The sequence below is a fragment of the Mastomys coucha genome, unplaced genomic scaffold (genome assembly GCF_008632895.1).
Source record: "Mastomys coucha isolate ucsf_1 unplaced genomic scaffold, UCSF_Mcou_1 pScaffold15, whole genome shotgun sequence".
Classification (NCBI taxonomy): Eukaryota; Metazoa; Chordata; class Mammalia; order Rodentia; family Muridae; genus Mastomys; species Mastomys coucha.
Genome location: NW_022196897.1, coordinates 74302774 through 74326160, shown reverse-complemented (window position 1 = coordinate 74326160; position 23387 = coordinate 74302774). Strand labels below are relative to the sequence as shown.

The 23387-nt window shown below is 37.7% G+C and overlaps 1 protein-coding gene across 1 annotated transcript; it reads left to right on the top strand.

The window, feature by feature from the left end:
• Positions 1 to 12976: 12976 nt before the first annotated feature.
• Positions 12977 to 14072, top strand: LOC116092163 (olfactory receptor 5D18-like). Its single transcript, XM_031373512.1, has one exon. The coding sequence runs from the start codon at positions 12999 to 13001 to the stop codon at positions 13977 to 13979; it is 981 nt and encodes a 326-aa protein (XP_031229372.1). The 5' UTR covers positions 12977 to 12998; the 3' UTR covers positions 13980 to 14072.
• Positions 14073 to 23387: the final 9315 nt, after the last annotated feature.

The window sequence follows — 23387 nt, the reverse complement described above, 5'->3', positions numbered from 1 at the left end:
AAAGATCAAGATTGATGATTCCTTTTACTTGGGAAATACATAAAATGACCAAGCTATTCCCGTGTTGACTATTTTTTTTCATCATTTATTTTTTCATTCGCATTGCATCCCAAACACAGTCCCCCATGACTCCATACTTCTCAGTCCCACCCTAACAAATACCTCCCCTCAGGGTAAGGAAAGCTGACCTTCTATCTTGGGTGCCACCTAAATGAGGCATCTAGTCCCAGCATAAATAACTACTTTCTCTACCACTGAGGCACAACCAGTCAGTCCAGTTAGAGGCAGGGGACCCCAATGGTTTCTAAAATGTCAGAGACAGCCACCACTTCAATTGGTAGAGAACTCACATAGAGAACAAGGGGCAGAGCTTTTACAAATGGGGAGGGGCTAGGTCCAACTCCTATATGCTTTCAGTCTCTGTGAGCCCCCTTGTGCTCATGTTAGTTGACTCTGTAGGACTTCTTGTAGTGTCTTTGACTCTCCAGCTTATTCAGTTCTACTTACACACTTCTACAAGACTCACCATGCTTTACCTGATGTTTGGCCATGGGTGTCTGCATCTATTTTCATCTGCTGCTGGATGAAGCTTCCCAAAAGACATTCTAGGTTCCTATCTGCAAGCACAGCAGAGTATCATTAATGGTTTCAAGGGTCGGCTCACTTCAATTAGATGGATCTCATGTTGGGGGAGTCATTGGTTGGCTTTTCCTTCAGTCTCTACTCCATATTTATCCCTGTACATCTTGTAGGCAAGAAAAAAATGGGTTAAATTGTTTGTGGGTGTGTTATGTACCTCTCCTTCCACTAGAAGTCCTAGCTGGCTGGAAGAAGTGGCCACTTCAGTCTGTATATCTCCCTGTGTTAGGAATCTTAGCTAGACTCACTTCCTTATCCCAGGTCTCCAACTAGTCCCAGAAATGGCTCCCACTGAATTCCATTGTCTTTTCCAGCACTCTCCTGCCTTCCTCAACTGATCACTATTCCCTCTTATCTACAGTTCTCTCTTCCCATTCACTTCTCATGATTTTACAACCACTTTGGTAATCAAATTGGTGGTTTCACAGAATACTGGGAATAGTTTTACCTCAAGACCCAGATCTACCACTCCTGGCCATACACTCAAAAGAAAGTCTACCATCCAACAAAGACACTTGTTCAACTATGTTCATAGCAGTTTTATTACAATACCCAGCAAGTGGAAGTAACCTAGATGTTCTTCAACTAAAGAGTAGATAAAAAAAAAAGATGATACATTTACACATTAGAATACTATTCAGCAAACAAAGACATGCATTTTGCAGGCATATGGATGACTCTTGAGAATATCATCCTCAGTCTGCTAAGCTGTGTTCCTCATTATGTCCCACTGCTGGTGTATGTGAACACCGCCTCTCAGAAAGAAGAAACACAGGACACTTAGCTACATTCCATCCTCTCCACCATCAGGATGCAGGGGTGGCATAACATAGCCTAAGATGAGGGTCTCAGCTCAGGTGGGAAACAACACAGACTGAGGCTGAGGAACCAGGGTTCCCAAACTCCTGTGTGTCAAGTTGCTGGTGGGAACTGTTTGGAGTCAGGAATAAGGGAGCTCTGGCTTAGCTCAGGAGTGAGTGGCTATGTCTGGAAGGCAGAGGGGCCTTTTACAGAAGACTTAGTTGGCTGCTGTGTGTGACAAAGGCTTCTTCCCATGGCAATGAAAGAGACAGTCTTTGCTTGTCCAAACTGATTATTCATTGTTCATCATGGAAAATGGGTACATACCACTTACTCCGAGAGGCCCAGAGATTAAATATCTCTTGCAGGAAAGGAATGTCTGGAAAAGGAAGCTTACTGGCTAACCCCTCAGGGCCTGCCCATCTAGATACCTCATTGACGTGGAGAATTCGGAGCTTTGACGAGTGGTCATGATCTTCATGATCATCATGGTCACAAGCTCCAGAACAGGAAGTGGAGTGGAAGCAGATGAAATACCTACCAGTCTCAGATATGAGAGTGCCAAGAATTACAAACCTGCTCAACCTTCCCAGTTTTGTCTGTGATATGGTTTTTCTTTTACCACAAACTCCTCATTTTTCTTTCTTTCTTTCTTTCTTTCTTTCTTTCTTTCTTTCTTTCTTTCTTTCTCTTTCTTTCCTTCTTCTTTCTTTCTTTCTTTCCTTCTTTCTTTTGTCCTTTCATCCTTTCATCCTTTTGTCTTTTCTTTCTTTCCTCATTTCTTTCTTTCTTTTTTTAAAGTCGAGGTGTCATTGGAGTGATTATCTCATGTAAATTGCAGTAAAATTTTGGGTGGTTTGAGGTGTAAGCATTATAGAAAAACACAACATAAGCCAAAGGGGTAACAAGAGGTGGGCGCTAGGATTATTTAACCAATTAATTTTTCAGTGGATTGAAACTGAGAGTGCTTTTGTACAAAGTTTGTGAGAGTTCATATTGGTTTTAAATAACATTTGATTTATCCACATAGACATAACATTTTCCTTATATCATGTAAGTTTCCCCAAGTTCAGTAGCCATTAGGCTCTGGTAAGAGAGTTTATCTGTCACTGGAAGGTATCAAGGTTTTCATCTGTGGATCTCAGTGTCTCTTTTTCTCAAAAGCCTTCATTCAGATAGTGCATCTGGATAAAGACAACTTCTTGGCCCCAGGCAGGTCCAAGGAGATGGCTGGTCCATCTCTGTCTGGACTGTAGCAGCAGCACTGTCTTTCTCCTTTTTATAGAGATAAACCTGTAAGATAGTCATAACATGAGAGCAGAACCCCAGCAGAGTGATATTAATACAGGGTGAATAATTACTTGTAAAACCTGTAACAGTATGATTGGGAGCATATTGGTGGTTTATTGTTATGGCCCTAGGAAAAGGCAAGGGTGTTTCAGGAATTTTAGTTCTAAAAAGAATCCTTTAAGTGAGGAGTTACCTGTGTTGCATTAAGGTAAGCTGAGGGAAGAGTTGGGAATTTATCTGCTTTAGCTAGCTGAGGAAGAAAATATCATATTAATTATGTATCTGGGATGTACAGCAACAGCTTATCTGTAAAAGGAAACTGGTTGTTAAGTAAGAATTAAATAATGATTATTAGCATAGTTGGTTTGACCTGTGGGGGTAAATTAAATATGATTTTGGAAGCTTAAAAGAAATTTTAAACAAATTGAAAACTTTTAGGCTAATTTGGGATTAAAAAGAATATTTTTTCAGGTTTTCCTCATATGGAGAAAAATATTTAAACAAAGAAGTATGAAAATTACTGCATTAAGTGTTTCATGTGTGTTTTTTCTAATTTTCAGCTGCAAGATCTCATACATTGTGTGTGTTGGGGGAAGGGGCAGTTGTGGGGATCACTGCTCTGCCATGCTGTGACTGCTGGTAGTTTTCTCTAGCAAACAAGTCCTTTTCTCCCACTGGTATTGCTAGAAGGAAGAGTGTGCTGCTTTTGTAGGCCTTAAAAGTAGACTGTAAATAGAAGAAGCATAGGGATTTAGTGCCAACATTTTGGCAGAGCTGTCAAGGGGGTTAAAGATAGCTGTTTTTGTTAATGGTCCATTGGAATGTCTGGATTTAGTTGGGGTCAGTGCAATAGCTCCAATCGAAAACAAAAGTGGGAAGAAGATAGAGCTTCTTTCTTCAGAGTGGAAAGGCCTGGGTCTTTTGGGCTAGTGCCAGGGATTACTCACAATCTTTACACAATCCAGAGTTCCAAAGTGGGTCTGCCTGAGCTACCTGCTAAGGTATTCTTCAGATGGTTATACCCACATTTTAGGCACCACATAGCAGATGAAACAACTCTTAGTCTCAGATACAAGAATACTGGGTTTTCTGAATCTGCACAACCTTTCCAGTTTTTGTCTGGTGACATAGTTCCACTGCTCAGTTACAAAAGTACATGCACAGTGTATATTCACTTCTATGTGGATTACTAGCTGTAAAATACAGGTTGCCCATGCTCCACTTCACAGACCCAAGGATGCTGGAAAAGACAAAAGACCCAAACAAGGAAGCTTGAGTCTCACTTGGAAGGGGGAAGGGAATGGTTGTGGAAGGCAGATGGAGAAAACAAACTGGATGGGAGCAGGATCAGGAGGAGAGTGGGAGGATCCAGGTCAGATATAAGGAGGGGTAGAGGGCATGGATGGATGGCCATGAAGATGAATGAAAAATCAGCAACTGATGGTAGTGGAGATAGGGTGCATCTCTAGAAACAGAGAGAAACCTGGAATAGGAGAGGTACCCAAGAGTCAATGGGGATGTACTTAGCTGTGACTCACAGCATTGGGGATCTAGAGCCTGAGGAGGCTGCTTCCAGTAGTTGGTCAGGAACCCCAGTGGAGCAATAGGGACACTAACCCGCTCAAAAAAACTTTGGACCCAAAACTTATCCTGTCTACAAGAAAATCAGGGATTAGACATGGAGCAGAGACTGAGAGAATGGCCAATCAACCACTGGCCACTTGAGACCTATAAGATAGATATGTACCAATCCCTGATACTATAAATGATAGCCTATTATGCTTATAGATAGGAGTATAGTATACCTGTCCTCTGAAAGGCAGGCCCTAACCACAAACTGACTCAGACACATGCATGACACCTAAAGCCAAACAATGGAGCTTGGGGTTTCTTTGGAAGAATAGGAGGAAGCAAGGCAGCCCCAAAGGGGATAAGAACTCCACAGGAAAACCAGCAAAATTAAATAACATGGACCCTTGCTCTCAGAGACTGACTCAAAACAAATAAAATAACTTCTGGAGGTATCACCATTCCTAATTTCAAGATAATTGTAGAGCAATAGTAATAAAAACTGCATGGTACTAGTATTGAAGCAGACATGTTGATCAATGGAATCAAATTAAAGACCCAGAAATAAACCTATACACTACAGACATTTGATTTTTGAGAAGAATGCAAAACCATACAATGGAACAAAGAAACTCTCTTCAACAAATATTCTAATTGCATGTCTGCATATAGAATAATGCAAATTGACACATATTTATTACCTTGTACAAAACTTAAATCAAAATGGATAAAAAGCAACAAAAAATAGATAATAAATAAAATAAATCTAAACCTAATAAAGGAGAGAGTGGGGAATAGCCATGAACATATTGGTACAAGAGACAACTTCCTGAACAGAGTACCAATGGCTCAGAGTCTAAAATCAACAATTGAAAAATGGGACCTCATGAAACTGAAAGCTTCTCAAAGTAAAGAACATTTTCAATAGGACACAATTACAGCTTACAGATTGTGAAAATATCTTCATCAACCCTCCATCTGACAGAGGGCTAATATCCAAAGTCTATGAAGAACTCAAGAAATTAAATACCAGAAAAACAAATAACACAGTTAAAAATTGGGTACAGATGTCAGACAGTGGTGACTCATGCCTTTAATCCCAACACTTTGGAGGCAGAGGGATGCAGATTTCTGAGTTCAAAGTAAACCTGGTCTACAGAGTGAGTTCTAGGACAGATAGACAGGGCTACACAGAGAAATCCTGTCTCAAAAAAACAAAAACAAAAACAAAAACAACAAAAAAGATTGGGTATAGAGGCCACAGCAGTCCATACCCAAATACCATAGCTGGGAGAGAGCTGGTCTCCCAGGAGTGTGGACAAGTCTGTGAGCACAAGTAAGGACACCACTTCTGCTCCAATGGACCTGCCTAGATACCCCAACACACCAGAAAAGCAAGACTCTGATGTAAAAATCACATCTAATGATGATGATAGAGGACTTTGAGAAAGATATAAATAACTTCCTTAAAGAAATACAAGAGAACACAGGTAAACAGGTAAAAGCACTTAAAGAGGAAACACAAAAATCCTTTAAAGAACTACAGGAAAACACAATCAAACAGGTGAAGAGACTGGACAAAACCACCCAGGATCTAAAAGTGGAAATAGAAACAATGAAGAAATCACAAAGGGAGACAACTCTGGAGATAGAAACCTAAGGAAGAAGTCAGGAGCCATAGATGCGAGCATCACCAACAGAATACAAGAGATAGAAGAGAGATTCTCAGGTGCAGAAGATACCATAGAAAACATTGACACAACAGTCAAAGAAAATGAAAAAAACAAAAAGCTCCTAACCCAAAACATCCAGGAAATCAAGGACAAAATGAGAAGACCAAACCTAAGGATAATGGGTATAAAAGAAAGTGAAGATTTCCAACTTAAATGGCCAGTAAATATCTTCAACAAAATTATAGAAGAAAAGTTCCCTAACCTAAAGAAAGAGATGCCCATAAACATGTAAGAAGCCTACAGAACTCCAAATAGATTGGACCAGAAAAGAAATTCCTTCCATCATATAATAGTCAAAACACCAAATGCACAAAACAAAGAAAGAATATTAAAAGCAATAAGGTAAAATTGTCTATTAATATAGAGAGGCAGACCTATCAGAATTACACCAGACTTCTCACCAGAGACTGTGAAAGCTAGAAGATCCTGGATAAATCTAAACTCTCAATTACCATAGATGGAGAAAACAAGATATTCTATGACAAAAACAAATTTACACAATATTTTTCACAAATCCAGCCCTACAAAGGATAATAGACAGAAAACAGCAACACAAGGAGGAAAACTATACCCTAGAAAAAGCAAGAACATAATCTTCTTTCAACAAACCCAAAAGAAGATAACCACACAAATATAAAAGTAACATCTAAAATAACAGGAAGCAACAATCACTATTATTTAATATCTCTTAACATCAACACACTCAATTCCCCAATAAAAAGACATAGACTAACAGACTGAGTATATAAACAGGACTCAGCATTTTGCTGCATACAGGAAACACACCTCAGTATCACTATCTCAGATTAAAGGGCTGGAAAACAATTTTCCCCGCAAATGGTCCCAAGAAACAAGCTGAATTGGCCATTCTAATATCAGATAAAATCATTTTTCAACCAAAATTTACCAAAAAGTAAGGAAAGACACTTCATATTTATCAAAGGAAAAATCTACCAAGAACTGAACATCTATGCTCCAAATGCAAGGTCATCTGCATTCATAAAAGAAACTTTACTAAAGCTCAAAGCACACATTGCAACTCATACAATAGTAGTGGGAAACTTCAATACCCTACTCTCATTAATTGACAGATCATAGAAACACAAACTAAACAGAGTCACAGTGAAACAACTGAGAGGCTGCCAAAGCCTGTTAAATAGAGAGGTAGATGCTTACAACCAACCATTGGACTGAGCATGGTGCTCCAGATGGAGGAGTTGGAGAAGGGACTGTGGGGTTTTGAGCACCATGTTGGGAGGAACAATGTCAACTGGCCAGACACCCTAGAGCTTCTGGGTACTGGACCACTAACCAAAGAATACACATGGAGAGACCCATGGCTCAGACTGCATATGTGGCAGGGGATGGCCTTGTAGAACATCAGTAGGAGGAGAGGCCCTTGGGCCTGACGGTTTTTGATGTCCCAGTGTAGGGTAATGCCAGGCAGGGTAGATGGTACTGAGTAGGTGGGTGGGTGTGGGAGCACCCTCATAGAGTCAGGGAGAGGGGGGAATGGAATAGGGAGTTTCCAAATGGGAGAACTGGAAAGGGGAAAACATCTGAAATGTAAATAAAGACTATATCCAATAAAAAAGAAGAAAAATGGGTTAAGAGCTGAATAGAGAATTCTCAACAGAGGAAGAAGATGTGCCTAATCCTTCAGAGACTTGATCTCCCAGGGAAGTAGGAAACAGATGTGAGGGGAGGACGGAGGGGAGAGTGGGATAAGTGTGCGTGTGTGTGTGTGTGTGTGTGTGTGTGTGTGTGTGTGTGTGTTGGGGGTGGGGAGCACCCTCTAAGAGGCAAAGGGGAGGTTAGATGGGGTGAAGAACTCTTGGAGAGGAGACCAGGGAGGGCCAACATTTGGAATGTAAATAAATAAAACTATTTAAATAATAAATTGGAAACACAATCTGAATTTCTACTAAGGATGGGCGGGACCTTGAGCCAAGTGTGTGTCTGAGAGACAGTGTGCAGCAGTCAGCATTCTAGATTCGAGATTTGAATCTCTACCCTCCTGGCTGGCGAACCCGCAGCCAACCCCCAGGGACTTCGGCTGGGCAGCATAGGTCCGCGCATTCTCAGAGTAGAGCCCGGGGTTGAAGTGCCTGTGCAGAAGAGGTGGCTGCTTTAGACCCAATGAGTTTCAGGTAGCCTCAGAGGTACCTGAACTGCTGAGCTGCCAGATTTTTCATTTCTCTTGTAATAACTGTAAAAGTCTGATGCCCTTTTTGAGAAACACATTCAGACTCAGCACTTCTATGTGTCGTCTCTGCCATCATTTCCTTGCCTATGCCTTGTCGACCTGACTAGGACCCCATTTCTCCTGCGGGTTGAGGGAAGCCCAGACTGGCTGGCCCAGGGCAAAAAATAGAGCTCATAAGTTTCAGAATTCGATAAAGAAAGAGTGGGAATAGTGCTTACAAATTCTATACATTACATATACAGAATTACAAAGGTCATTGTTGTGCTATAAAATGGTGGTATAATGCAGCAGGAGGGAATACCTCTTTAGTCCCATGCTGAGATGATCCCTAAACAATCAAGCCAAGCTACAGACCCAATGTAACAAGGATATCTTGGTAGAGGAAAAGAAGGGGACCTAGAAAGTAGAGACAGAGAAAGGGGAAGCAGAGAATAACAGAGAGAGGTGAGAGGAAGAGGCCTACCTGTAACACATGGAAACAGAGAGAGAGTAAAGAAAGATGAGAGAGAAAGAATAGGAGATGGGGGAAAGGAAGGAAGGAGGGCAGGAGGGAGGGAGAGAGAGGGGGGGATTAGGGGTAGCTAAGCAGTCCTTCTTATATGCCTGGCTCACATCTGGCAGATGGCTATGCAAGTTGTTGCTACATAGCTTTTGGGAAAAGCTTAGTAAAACTTTCTATAAGCCAATATTCTTCCATTTTTGTTTAATTTAATATGAGAAACTACAAAGGTGTGATGGTGGAGCAGGAGTGATATCCTTGTGTTCTTTACTTCTTGCTGATTTGGGGGAAATGGTTCTGTCTTAGGGAAACCTAAGAAAATAGAGATACTGGTCAAGTCCTGAGAGAGCTGTCAGTTTCATTGTTGTCCAGGGTCTGTGGGACCATCTGTCACTAGGAAAGTACAGACCCAAAAGTGTCTGTGTGAGTAGACCTGTGCATCTGTGGGTTTCTTCTCTGGAGCTGTCCTGTATGTAGGTTTTTGAGTAAACACCTGGAGTTGGCAGATTCTGAAGCACATATACATATTAAAGGCAGAAAATAAAGTAAGTAGATTAGTAAGAATTTTTTTTTCTTAGGTGTGCATTTGATAACTTTAGAATCATGATTTGTTGGTTGAGGAAGGGGAGTCCCCAAACCAGGGGACAGTTGAGGAATTCCATCAACTGGAAAAGACAACAGGTGGGGAATTTTGTCTATTGATTGACATGGGTAATTACCTGGATGAAGTCCATGTAATAATTTATCAGAACTCCATTGATTAATGTTAGAACTTTGAACTTTAACATTCTACTGTAACAGTGGCATAGTGATGGGAAGAAATCTGAAACATTTTGGTTTTTTATGTAGCTTAAAATACTTTCCTATCATCATCTAAGATTTTTGTGTCCTGCAACCTTCATATTATAATAAACAACCTCAAAAAACCTAGCAAGGCAAACCTATTGCCTTTTCAATAGGAGACCTAGCAGTCTTAATTAGCTAATGAATTGACTAATGAGCTAACATGATGTTTGATTACCTTGTGGTAATGAGCTAGTTGGTTGTTCTTTAGCTGCCCAGCTACAATTAGCTTAGCATAGACCTGAGAAGGATAAATTGTAACATAGATATCATATATTAATTAAAATGACAGAGATTACTTTATAGTCTACTGCCTAAACAGGACACTCAGATTCCTGTGTGAATGAATTATTTTTAATATAAATGTAAACAGTGAATTAATATAACACTGTATCTCTTTACCTTATTTTAGTTTCTAATAATTACATAGTAACCCAAGAGTTATTCAAAACTACACCTTGACAGCTAAGCAATTAAATGATTTATCTTTACTTTCTATGCTAATCTGGCTAACTCCCATCCTATGATACTTGAATATTTATTGATTAATCTGGATCTTTGGACTTCAGATGTGTTTCCATGATCTCTCTCTGGACACTTACTCATGACTCCAAATCCTGCCTGATCCAAAGCTTCCTTTCTCTCCTCTTTCCTTCCTCTGGCTGGAGGACATTCTGCCTGTTCTTTATTCTGTCCAGCCATTGGGTGATCAGCATTTGTTCACAGGGCAGATAATAAATGGTAAGAGTTGTTTAAACAAATTTGAGAAAGTAGATTCTTGGTATAAGCATTAGAATGGAACTTATGAGGGCAGAGATATGAGGGCAGAGAAATCAGCATTTGAATAAGACAAGGATAAAATTTACAGTGTACAAAATCAAGATGCCTATATTAATTTCCCTTCTGCTTAGGCTATTATGTTTGTCATAACTCAGCTTTTAAAATTCTAGCCCAGTTATAGTTTTGTACAAACCCCAAGCTTTGTATCAAATGGCCTTGTTCATTGGATTATAAATATGATAGTAATATACTCTGCTTTCTTCTGCTGAATATGAAAGAGAACAGTGAATTAGAAACAATGGTTGTTTATTGACAAAGAAGGCCTTGCTTTGCCAGGGTAAGGGTACACAGAGATAGAAGATGTTGCAACAGTAACTCGTATGTCCCTTCAACTGAAGGACTGGTAAATTGTCTTGGAATCTACCTATACCTTTGTCTCATGGTGCTAGATTCAACTGAGTTTGTAAATTGTTACTCCTTTCAATATGCATATATGGAGATACTGCAATTCTTGAAGCTCCACACTTACTTCAAATATTCAGTGCTTTTTTTGTATAAAAATTTTATATTATTATCTTACTCTACATAAAGATAATATTCTTTGCAGTATAAGGTTAACCTGTATTGAGCTTGTATTATAGCTCAAACTTGCTCCAAATTCATGATGATTTTCTTGCCTCAATTTCTTGGGGCTAACATTGCAGGGATATATAATTTTATAGGATTTTTATTTGTACTCAAATTGTCTATAAATATCATAATATTGCTTGTTAAGATATATGTATATGTGAACAAGCAGATAGATAACTATAAAATAAACAAGCATACCATTTCAAACAAGATAATAAAACTTTCAAGGTAATCCCAACTGTATTTTCTTAGCTCATGTTTAGATAAAATTTACAGTCCCTGCTAAGGACATCATTGAGAATGTGTAGGTTATTTGACTAAAGAATTTAAATATAAAGGTATGCAAATAATAGAATAGCTGTTCATAGACTATAATTTATTCCTTGAAAATCTAACAGGAAAACATCCATACAGATTATTGTGAATTTCTTCTCTGTGATGTATTGTAAAAACATAGTACTCTTATCATCTTCAAAATTATGAACAAGCAAAAATACAATTATTGAAGAAGTATTAAGACCCCTATAGGCAGACTCTGCTGAACCACATTTCTTACAATAAATGTTTTACAATTTATAAGAAAGATATCCCTCATTCCATTTTATTTCTTTCTTATTTCATTTCACTTAAAATAAAACTATAATTTATAATTATAAAATGTAAGTTTCAAAATAGTCACATAGGTAAAATATGTGCATAGGTAATTCTTTTAATTGTATTTATTTATTTATAATTTCATATATGATTTCTGTAGTTATATTATTCTCCCAGTCCCTTCCATTGCTCTCACTCTTGAAAATCTGTGGTCTCTTATTCATTAATTATAATTATTAGATTTAAATGTATACAAGCTTATAAATGTAAGCTACTGAGATTATTTAGCATTGTTCAAATTTATTTATGACTAACCTCTTGGGACTGGCTAACCTATCAGGGGGTATGTCCCTGGAGGAGACTGATGCTTTCTCTACCAGCAACCATTAATTGTCAGTGACTTTTCTTCTAGGAGTAAAGCCTTCTGAGAATTACCCCATCATTTGGCATGTCAAACGATGCTGTCATATTTTAGACCTGGTTGAGATATCATGGTTGCAGATCCTCGATCACATATAAAAGACTCTTCCTAACAATAGACATATAATCTGGCTCCTCTGGCTCTTGAAATTTTCTCCCCATCTCCTTCTGTTATGTTTCTTTACTAGTAGTTCTCAGCCTGTAGTTTGTGACCCCTTTGGGGGTCATATATCAGATATTTTGCATATCAGATATTTACAATATGATTCATAACCACAGTAAAATTACAGTTTTCAAGTAACAATGAAATAATTTTATGCTTAGGGTCACCACAGCATGTAGGAGTGTATTAAAAGGTAACTACATTAGGGAGGTTGAGAACCACTGTCTTAAACTTAGATGTAGTAGCTCCATTGAGGATACATTAAAGACAATACATCCCTCAGTCAGTTTCTGCTGCATTTTCACCAGTTTGAGTTTTCTGTAATGATCTCCATCTGCTGCAAAAGAAGCGTCTTTGCTGAGGGTGAGAACTATTCCTTTATATGGGAATAGGGATAAGTATTTAGAATGCAATCTGAAATTACACTGGCTCAATGAATTGGTATTATTAGATTTTATTAGGAAGATGAATTTATAATACTAGACATGAATTCCCATTATTGGATGAATCTTATGTCCAATTTCATGGCCATTTTTTATCTCTAGGATGTATGTAACATTATTGCACCTTTCAGGAAACCTTACTATTTATACGTAAATCACTTTTATTTATAATGATCATATTTTTTTTATTTACAGATGAGAGACATGAGTGGCTCAGTGAAAAAACACAAGCAATGTTCAAATAAAAAGTGGACCTTGATTAAGATAAAGCATAAGTATGTCAAAGAAAAACCAATACACATTTGATACATGACATCTCAGTGGCTCCTCTTGGAGATGTGCCTGAATTCCATCATACCTATTCCTGTAGTGCAGACTGCTGCTCAGGATGAATTCTGTAATATCTTCTAACAGAAGCCAAAGGTGGAATGAGGGAAATCGAAGCATGGTGTCTTCTTTTATTTTGTTGGCCTTTTCAGAATTTCCAAACCTCCAATTGCCCCTGTTCCTGGTATTTTTGATCATGTACACAGTTACTGTGTTGGAAAACCTTGGTATGATTTTTATCATCAGAATGAATCCCAAACTCCACACTCCTATGTACTTTTTTCTCAGCCACTTATCCTTTGTTGATTTTTGCTACACTTCTGTAATTGCACCAAAGCTGTTAGAGCTCTTGATTGTAGAAGACAAATCAATCTCCTTTGAAGGGTGTATGGTTCAATATTTTCTTGGGTGTACATTTGTTATTATAGAGATGTTCATGTTAGCAGTGATGGCCTATGACAGGTTTGTGGCTGTTTGTAACCCTCTGCTCTATACTGTTGCTATGTCTCATGAGCTCTGCTCCATCCTGGTTGTAGTTACTTACATATGGGCTGGAATATTTTCCTCAACTCTCACATATATTCTTTTGCAGCTCTCTTACTGTGGACCTAATGTCATCAATCACTTTTGCTGTGAGTATTCTGCCCTCCTTTCTGTGTCCTGCTCAGATACCTCCTTCAGCCAAATGGCATGTCTGGTCATTTCTATGTTTAATGAGGCTTGTTGCCTCCTGATCATCATCACCTCCTATGTTTTCATAGTTGTCACTGTCATCAAAATTCCCACTAAGGGGGCCTTCCGAAAAGCATTTTCCACCTGTGCTTCCCATCTCACAGCTATTGGTGTCTGTCATGGGATCGTTCTTCTACTATACTGTGTGCTCAAATCCAAAAGCTCACTGTTTCTTGTGAAAGTAGCCACTGTGTTCCACAGCATGGTCATCCCTATGCTGAATCCCCTCATCTACAGCCTCAGAAATAAAGATGTTAAGGAGACTGTCAGAAAGTTATTCTACCTGAAATGTATTTTTCATTCAATATAACAAGCAAGTTTTTAATTACTTTCATAAATATACTTTATATATCCCATTGAAAATTTGTAGCTATTTCTATCAATAATGGAGTAATATTCATTGGAGAATTAGACAATTTTGTGTGACTACAAAAATTAAATCTAATTATGCTTTAGTAATTAACTGTAAGAAGTAGAAAAGATATATCTTCAGAATTCACCATATGTGGGCAGTGTGGGGCAGTGTTCTGCTCAGGTAACTTAAGCTCAGTACAGTATTGGCTTTGACCCCAGGAACCTTTGGGCAATTTTTGCTTACAGGAGGCAGAAGAAGCTTGGCCATAACTCCTGAGTCTTTGGTTCCTGTTTCACTTACAACCTCTCACAGCTGCCCCTGCAGGAGATGTGTGCTCTATCAGGCAGACAATGTCCAAAGCTCCCAGCATTCTAGCTGGACCCTATCCCCAGTCATCTGACCAAAAGCCAGACATGCCATGCCCCATAAAATAAAAGGGACCATTTGCCCCCTCCTCTCTCTCTTGCTCTCTTACTCTTCCCCTCTCTTGCTCTTTCCCCTCTCTCATTCTCTCCCTCTCTTTCTCTTCCTTACTCTTTCCTGCTCTTTGTTCTCTTCTCTTGCTTTCTTCCCCTCTCTCTCTCCCTCTCTCTCTCTCCATCTTCTCCTTTCCTTCCCTTTACTTAACCAGCATATTTCCTCCTTCCTACAATAAAATAACTCATTTATACATTGCCTCCTTTTTCACTAAGGCACCTTGCAGCAACAGGTCAATATCGGGGAGGGAGAGAGACTCAGGCTTCAGCAGCAGGCCTTTGGTACAACAACCATACTGCTGAGGAATTTTAAATTTTTTCAAAAGTATGTTTTATAACTGTTGACTTTCGTGATATATAGAAGTACTTAGATGTTCAGGCAGAAACATGAAATATCAAAAAAAATTCATTACATGTAATTATATAAAATGACCAGGTAAAATATGTTATTTTATATTTTACTTTCATAATGTATAGTATTATGTAGTTGAATTTATTTTAGCTTTATAAATTAAACATTTTTTGCTGTTAGAAAAATCACCACATAATTTAAAGTATATTCTAAATTCCAGTTTGTCCTTTGTGATAGTGTGGTTATTTTTTACTGTTATTTATGTAAAACCTGGCTGTAATTACTTTAGTTTCATATCCTTTGTGCAAATCATGTTGGTGTAACTATTTTACTGAGATTCTTCAATAACTCATATGGGAGATATGATTTAACAACAAGCATATTGTTATTAATGTAATAAATGCTATGTGTATATGGAGGAATTTTTAACAATTATTACTTATTTACTATAGTTAACTAGTTATATACTATAGGCTCTCTGTTTGCATCTGTGATTTTACTGAATTACTGGAGTTTCAAGTCTAGGCTCCTAAACTAGTAAATTTCAGTCTTCAAGACTATACATAAAGACATTTGGCTACTCATCTGATTAAAGCAGAGTCATAATAGAGCAATCTAGTTAACTTCAACTCATAACTCTAACATGACTCATATTATACTCCATCTGTTAACCTAACTCACAAGAAATTCAAAGCCTAATCCCCAAATCTATAGGGGAATCTAGAAATGTTTTGTCAACAAAAAGTAACAGGGTATCACCCATAGTCAAGCTATTGATAACTTATTTCATGTTTTAAACTTCATTGCCATTGTTCTTATGTCCATTTGAGTGCTTGAAATGGTGTGTGCATTGTTATACTACATAACCCAGAGGTTTGAGTGAAATGTTATATGTAAATTTTGTTCCCTTGGCATTTAAGAATTTGATAGTAAATACAATTGAAAATACATGTGAAGTGTAATTGGAATATAATCTCCAAGACTAGGAAAATGGTTCCTGTAGATAGTGGAAATAAAGACAAAAATGTTGAAATATCCTTTTCAGCTTTTACTGATTTTACAATGAGCATAATATGAAATGATAAAAATGGGCAGAATTTGCCAGGTAGTGATAAGAAATAGAGACCCGATGCCATCAGCAATGAAGAGAAGAAACAAACAATGAAATCTGAGTTACTATATTATATCAAAAATGAAAGATAACCATGACTATTAAAATAGTATAGAATATAAACTGAGATTTTTTTTCACAAATTTCCAATCAGTAATGCCCCAAAGTTCTTGGTGTAATTAACTATAGATAACTCTGTGACCATTTTTTTTCAAAATTACAATTGTGAGATTACTTACAAGTCACTTGGTTTTTAGTGTATTTATTGGTACAAGATTGGTGAAAAGCCTAATGTGTAAAACAAAGTTAGCTCAAAAATTTATGATATATTTAAGGAAGAAATAACAGTAAATCTCTTTAATTCTTATTGTTTCAGTTCTCCATAATTAATAAATTATAATTACATTGGATGATTTATAAATGAAATGAAAGAAAATTTCATATGGTTTAGCAAATTTTCCATAGGTATATAGTCCTGTGCTTAAACAAACAAAACTCTTAGTGGATAATCATTGAGTGCCTGATTCTCTAGAAATCTCTAGACACATTTTAGTGTGGTAGTGATTTGAAGTTATTATGGCTGATTCAGTAACTACATGTTATCAGGAATATAGAAAGTAGCCTTCATTTTATGAATTAATTAAATTTGAGTTTGGATGAATTTGCTGAGGATAGAGAATGTAGTTCTTTTTTTTTTTTTAAACAAGCACTTTTACCTGAAGAACCATCTTATTAGACCTTGTGTTATGCTTTCTCCCCCAGGAATGCATATTCACAATACACATAAGTATCATCTGTTTGAATTTGTTCCTGATGTCCAAGATGTCTCATTTGTAAATGCTTAAAAATCCTGAACACTAAAATAGACCTAGTTTCAAGCAGGTCAGACCAGAGACAGTGGGCCTGAAATAGCTTGTATTGCTGTAGCTGGTCTATGATACACCAATAGAGACTGCAATAATTACCCAGACAAAATCTAACTGCTCCTAGTTCTGGAGGCTTACGTCCAATGTCAGGCTCTGGTGGTCTGGCTTCTGAGGGTCTCTCTCCTTTGTTTCTACATAGCCACACTTTCACAGGTTCCCACACAATTGCTTGGTGCTTGGATATAGCTGAAGTTCCTTGTTTAAAAAGACAGCAATGTTATCGGAGTAGGGCCAGACTTTTACCTACTTCCTAAAGGTTTTGCCTCAAGGTACAATCATGTGCTATTGAATTTAGACTTTGGACACACTGTTTGGGGGAACTGGGCAATGGATCAAGTTGTGCTAATCTCTCTTCTCTGAAAGGAGTCTATCAGATGCTTTGTTCAGGAATCTGCTTGTGAACTCAGAAGTCACTATTTCTCTGTTCTTGATCGATCAACAAAAATGCTAGCAGCCAATGGTAAGGCTGTCCAGGAACTTACTCTACACCAGGCTAGCCTTGAACTTAGAAATCCGCCTGCCTCTGCCTCTCAAGATCTGGGATTAAAGGCATGCCCCACCACTGTCTGGGAAGAATATTATGTTTGTATTGGATGTTTAATTTATTTACATTTCAAATGTCATCCCTTTTCCCAATACCCCCCCCAGAAACTCCCTATCCCATCTCCCATCTTCCTGCATATATGAGGATATGCCCCTACCCACATCCTCTCCCTTGCATTCCCCTATACTGGGGTGTTGAGCCTTTACAAGACCAAGCCAATGAGAGAAACAGAGTCACACAAGCAGGCAAAAAGATTCAAAGTAGCACCTACTCCTACAGTTTGGGATTCCACAAAGATACTTATGTAACAGGCACAATATTTATGCCGAGAACCTGGTACAGACCCTTTCAGGCCCTGTGCTTGCCACTTTAGTTTCTCTGAGTACACATATATGTGCTCTGCCTAGATGATTCAAAGGGCAATGTTCCTCTGGTGTCTGACACCCCCTCTGACTCCTACAATGAATGCTTTATCCCCCATTTCTGCAGGATACCTGAGCTCAGAGGGAGGGACGTAATAGGGTCCTCAAATTTGGATACTTTCTCCACATACTATCTGGCAGAGGTTAACCATATATGCTCCCATATTTTGCCAGGGAAAGATTCTTTGATGATTACTGGACAAAGTAGCAATCTATGAATAGAGCAGGATATGCTTAGGATATTTTATTAATTTTTTTAGACTAGTTGTGTTTTGTCTTATTTCTTCCAATTCTTTGTGTCATCCTGGCTTTAAGGAAATTTCCCACAATTGTTCATTTCTGTCTGTCTTGATTCCTTTAAGGGATTTCTTCTTTTCTTCTTTCCTCTATCATCCTTGTTTAGTTGATTTTAAGGACTTTGGAATATTGAGGGTCTGATGGGCTCTAGTGGAGCCATATTGTCCTGACTGGTTTTAACTGTGTACTTATGCTGGTATCTGCATCCATACATTTGCTTTGTGGGTTACAATAGGTCTATGTCCTGATTTTGGGATTTGCCTTTCTTTGGTGGGTATTTTGTTTCTTGGTTTCAGTTTCAATTTCTGTGTGTTCGCTGTGTTTTGCCTGTTTATGCGGGCTTGTTCAGCTAGTGTGTTGGCAGGGAATATATCTTGGTGATGAAAGCTGAAATGAAAGCTGAGATCTGGTGATAAGTGCGGAGAGGAAGGTCAGGAGGGCTGGTCTGTGGGGTTCATTGGAGACACCGGCAGGCAGGAGGGAGGTTGCTTCTAGTGTTCTGTTGCAGAGCTATATATTATCCTGAGGGATTGGGTCTCCTGAGGGAACAGAAATAGTAGAAAAGGACTCAGACTGGCTTCCTACTCTTCTAAAAGGTATTGATTTTGATTGAGTAGGGAATATCTGCCCAAGTTAGGAACTGAGACACCATCAATAATTGACATCCATCAATGAGTGGATGGTGGGAGGTAAGAAGGGGGAGGTGAGACCCACAGGAGGCATGGAAGTGGGGAAGTGAGGTTACAGTTGGTGTTCTGCTGGAGCACTAGGGGTGAGAGTGAAGAATAGGGTCTCCTAGGAGAGGCAGTTTTTATGATATAGAATATACTTTAGGAAAAACATATGAATAAATAATAAATTTACAGTTGAATAAAGAGAAGACTTTTGGTTCTCAAGAACCCCAAAAAGCAAGAACTTACTGAGAGTCACTCCTTAGCACAGGAAGAACATTTTCAAATAACTGTGATTAAGCCATTCCTATATACCCATGACTAGGCAGTCATGATGGCTCCATATATCTGAAGCCAGTACTGGGAAATATATATATGTATATCTGTGTGTATGTATAAACATATACATATATATGCATACACACAGATATAAATACATACATACATATATACATACATACATATGATCTCAAGTGTCTCATTCAAGGGGAATTCTATACACAGTTCATAATTGAGGACTCCCATATACACCACTGATGATAGTCCAAGTGTATTGTGTGAATGTGAGTGTGTATTTGTGTGTGTGTTTGTGTGTGTGTGTGTGTGTGTGTGTGTGTGTGTATTGAAGAGGAATATAGAAAATTTTTAGAGTGATGTCTGAAGATGTCTAGCCACTTAATTTCAGAAAGTCAGTTGATATTGAATGTTTGGCAATCATCTTTTGCAGAGAAAAAATAGGACTGTGAGAAGAAAATGAGATGAGAGGGGAATGAGTCATCACTAGGAAACAGGAACTGAAGGATGAAGATGTGTAGAAATAATTGAGGGGTCATTCTGATGAGGGTGAAGATGTGTACTAGTAATGGAAGAATCAGTCTGATGAGGGTGAGGATATGTACTAATAATGGAGGAGTTAGTCTCATGAGGGTGAGGAGTGCTGAGTGGAATCTAAGCAGTAGCATAGAGTGGAGAAAAGAAATTTGAAATAAAACCATGAAATTATTTTGGCCTCATAAATGACTTTTACAGTCTTTCCTGACTTACTAAAACTTTGACATAGTGAGCATTTGTCCATAGTTTCTGAATGATTGGATCCAGGTCCTCAAACTTTGTGAGTTCCTTCTTGACTTCCTTCAATGATGGAGTAAGATTTGGAAGTGTAAGTCAAATAAACCCTTTCCTCCTTAACATTTGGTATTTTATCATAGGTATAGCAACTTAAAGAAACTATCATCTATCAATATATCATCGATATATATCTTACGTCTATTACTCTGTTGTATTTGTGTCTTAGATGAGTTGACCTAAAATCTTCTAATGCACAATTAATTAAAATGTAATTGAAAATCTCTAATCAAGTAGCCCTCTGATCTCTGAGGAGGCTGCTATCCCAGGTGAACCACCATTATCCCACCTCCTCTCCACTTTCATTACATTCCTGAACCATGCAGGTGAGTATTCCTTTCACCACCTATTGTCCCTGCTCCCTGAGCTCTCTGGGCTTAGGCAAGTTGTACTGAGCAGTCTGCTAGACAAGGGAGACCTCATTCTCATGCCATCTCTTCTCATATCTTCATTAGACCTGAGGCTCCTGAATCATACAAGCTTACATATCTGGAACCATACAGCCCAAGGATTCCCCTCAGGGGCCTGCCATACCTGAACTATCAAGAAACACCTCTCTCCCAATACCTACTATAACAAGAATATCAAGGGAATAAAACCTTCCAGATTTCTAAAGCCCTCAAAAACACACAATCAACAGAAGAAGCCAGGGCAATATGACATCTTCAAATTATAGCTTCCACATACAGCAAGCCCTAGTTATCCTAACACAACCTAAATACAGGAAAATGACTTTAAATTCAATCTTATAAACATGATAGAGATCTTTAAAGAAGAAGTGAATAATACCCTAAAGAAATACAGGAAAATACAATTAAAGAGTTGATGGAAATAAAACTGCATGATCCAAAAATGGGAATAGAAGCAGTAAACACAAACTGAGGAGATCATGGAAATGGAAAACCTAAAGAAGAGAATAAGAATCACAGAAGCAAACATTATCAAACAGAATACCGAAGATGGAAGAGTGAATATCAGGTGTAGAAGATACAATTAAAAATTAATACATCAGACAAAGTAAATGTTAAATCTATAAAAATTCTGGCACAAAAGATCCAAGAAATTTGGGATACCATAAAAAATCTAACCTAAGAATAATAGGAATAGAAGAAAGTAGAATCCCAGCACCAAGGACCAGAAAATATTCTCAACAGAACTATAGAAGAAAACACTCATAACCTAAAAAAAGAGATGCCAAAGAACATATGAGAAACTTATAGAGACCCATTTATACAGTGCCACAAATGAAAATCCTCCTGCTTTATAGTAATCAAAATTCAAAGTCTATAGAAAAAAGGAAAAAATATTAAATGCAACAGGGGAAAGGACAGGTGACAAACTAAGACAGACAGACCTTCCAGAATTATACCCAATTCCTCAACAGGGTCTCTAAAAGCTAGAAGGGCCTGGATAAATATCTTGCAACCTCTCAAAAACCACAGGTGCCAACCTAGACTACTATACCCAACAGAACTCTCAATAACCATAGAGGTAGAAAACGAAGATATTTTAAGTCAAATCCAAATTCAAACAATATTTATCCACACATTTAGCTCTACAGGAAAAAAAATGAAGGAAAACTCCAATGCAATGAGGATAACTACATCCACAAAAACACACGATTTTAGCAATTTCATACCAGCAAAGGTATGAGGAAAGCACACAGGCACACGGGTGTATGTGTGTACACACATGCACACAGACACCACCACCACCAACAACAACAACAAACGAACATGAAATAACCATGTCTCATTAATAATAGTTATAATCAGCATAATTTCAGTGATTATATTTGTATTTACTTGTAAATCTATTAGTCAGTATATGAATGAAATAACAAGGTCGCATCTTTACTACCTGTCAAGATCAATGGATTCAATTCCCACATAAAAAGACGAAGGCTAACAGAATGGATTTGAAAACAGGAACCATCGTTCTACTGCATACAATAAGCATACCTCAGCTATAAAGGTACATATTACCTCAGAGTAAAGGGCTGGAAAAAAATTCCAAGTAAATGGACCTAAGATGCCAGCTGGAGTAGCCATTCTTTTATCTAATAAAATTGATGTTCAACTAAAATTAATCAAAAAAGATAGGAAGGACACTTTATACTCATCAAAAGAAAAATCTCCTAAGATTATATGTCAATTCTGAACATCTATCTATGCTCCAAACCACAACAGCAGTCACAATTGTAAAATAATTGCTAAAGCTTAAATCACACATCAAACCTCACACATTAAAAGTGGGAGAAGTTTCCATCCACTCTTTCCAAATGGCAGGACATCTAGACAAAAAGTAAAAAAACAAATAATGAAACTAACAGACATTATGAATCAAATGGACATCTATAGAATAGTTCACCCAAACACAAAAGAATATACCTTCTTCTCATCACCTTATGGATTTTCTCCAAAATTAACCATATAGCCAGACAAAAAGCAAGCTATGACAGAAACAAACAAACAAAAAAATTAAAATACTGACTTGTATCTTGTATTCTTTGAGAAAATTAACAAGATAAATTCTTACCCAAACAAGTGAGAGGCAGAGACAGTATCCAAATACACAAAGTCAGTAATGAAAATGGATACAAAACAACTGACACTGAAAAAATTCAAATCATTAGGGCTCACTTCAAATTCCTGTACTCCACAAAACTAGAAAACCTTAATGAATGGACAATTTTCTAGACACATACCACTTGCCTAAGTATAATCAAGATCAGGTAAATTATTTAAACCCTCCTATAACTACTGAAGAAATCTATGCAGTATTTAAACTACTCCCAAACAGAACAACAACAACAACAAGACCAGAGCCAGATAGCTTTAGCACAGAATTATTCCAGACTTTCAAAGAAGAACTAGGACCAATACTCCTCAAATTCTTCTACAAAATAAAATCAGAAATAACACTGCCAAACTCATTCTATGAGGTCACAGTCATCCTGATATCTAAAACACACAAAGACTCAACAAAGAAAGAAAGTTTTAGATTAATTTCTTTTATGGAACATTGATGCAAAAATACTCTATAAAATATAATCCAAATCTAAGAACACATCAAAGACACCATCCATCAAAATCGAGTATGCTTTATCCCAGGGATGCAAGAATGGATTTTCATATACTGAAAATCCACCAACATAATCAACCATATCAAAAACTGACAGGAAAATCACATGATTATCTCATTAGATTCTTAAAAAGCCTTTGCTAAAATAAAATACCCCTTCATGTTAAAGGTATTGGAGTAATCAGAGATACAGTGTGTTAGTGCACATACATAAATTTAATGAAATATATTTCAAGCCAATAGCAAACATCAATAAATGGAGAGAAAATTAAAGCATGTCCATGAAAATCAGTGACAACACAACATTGTCCACTCCCTCCCTATTTGTTAAATATAGTATTTGAAGTTCTAGTCA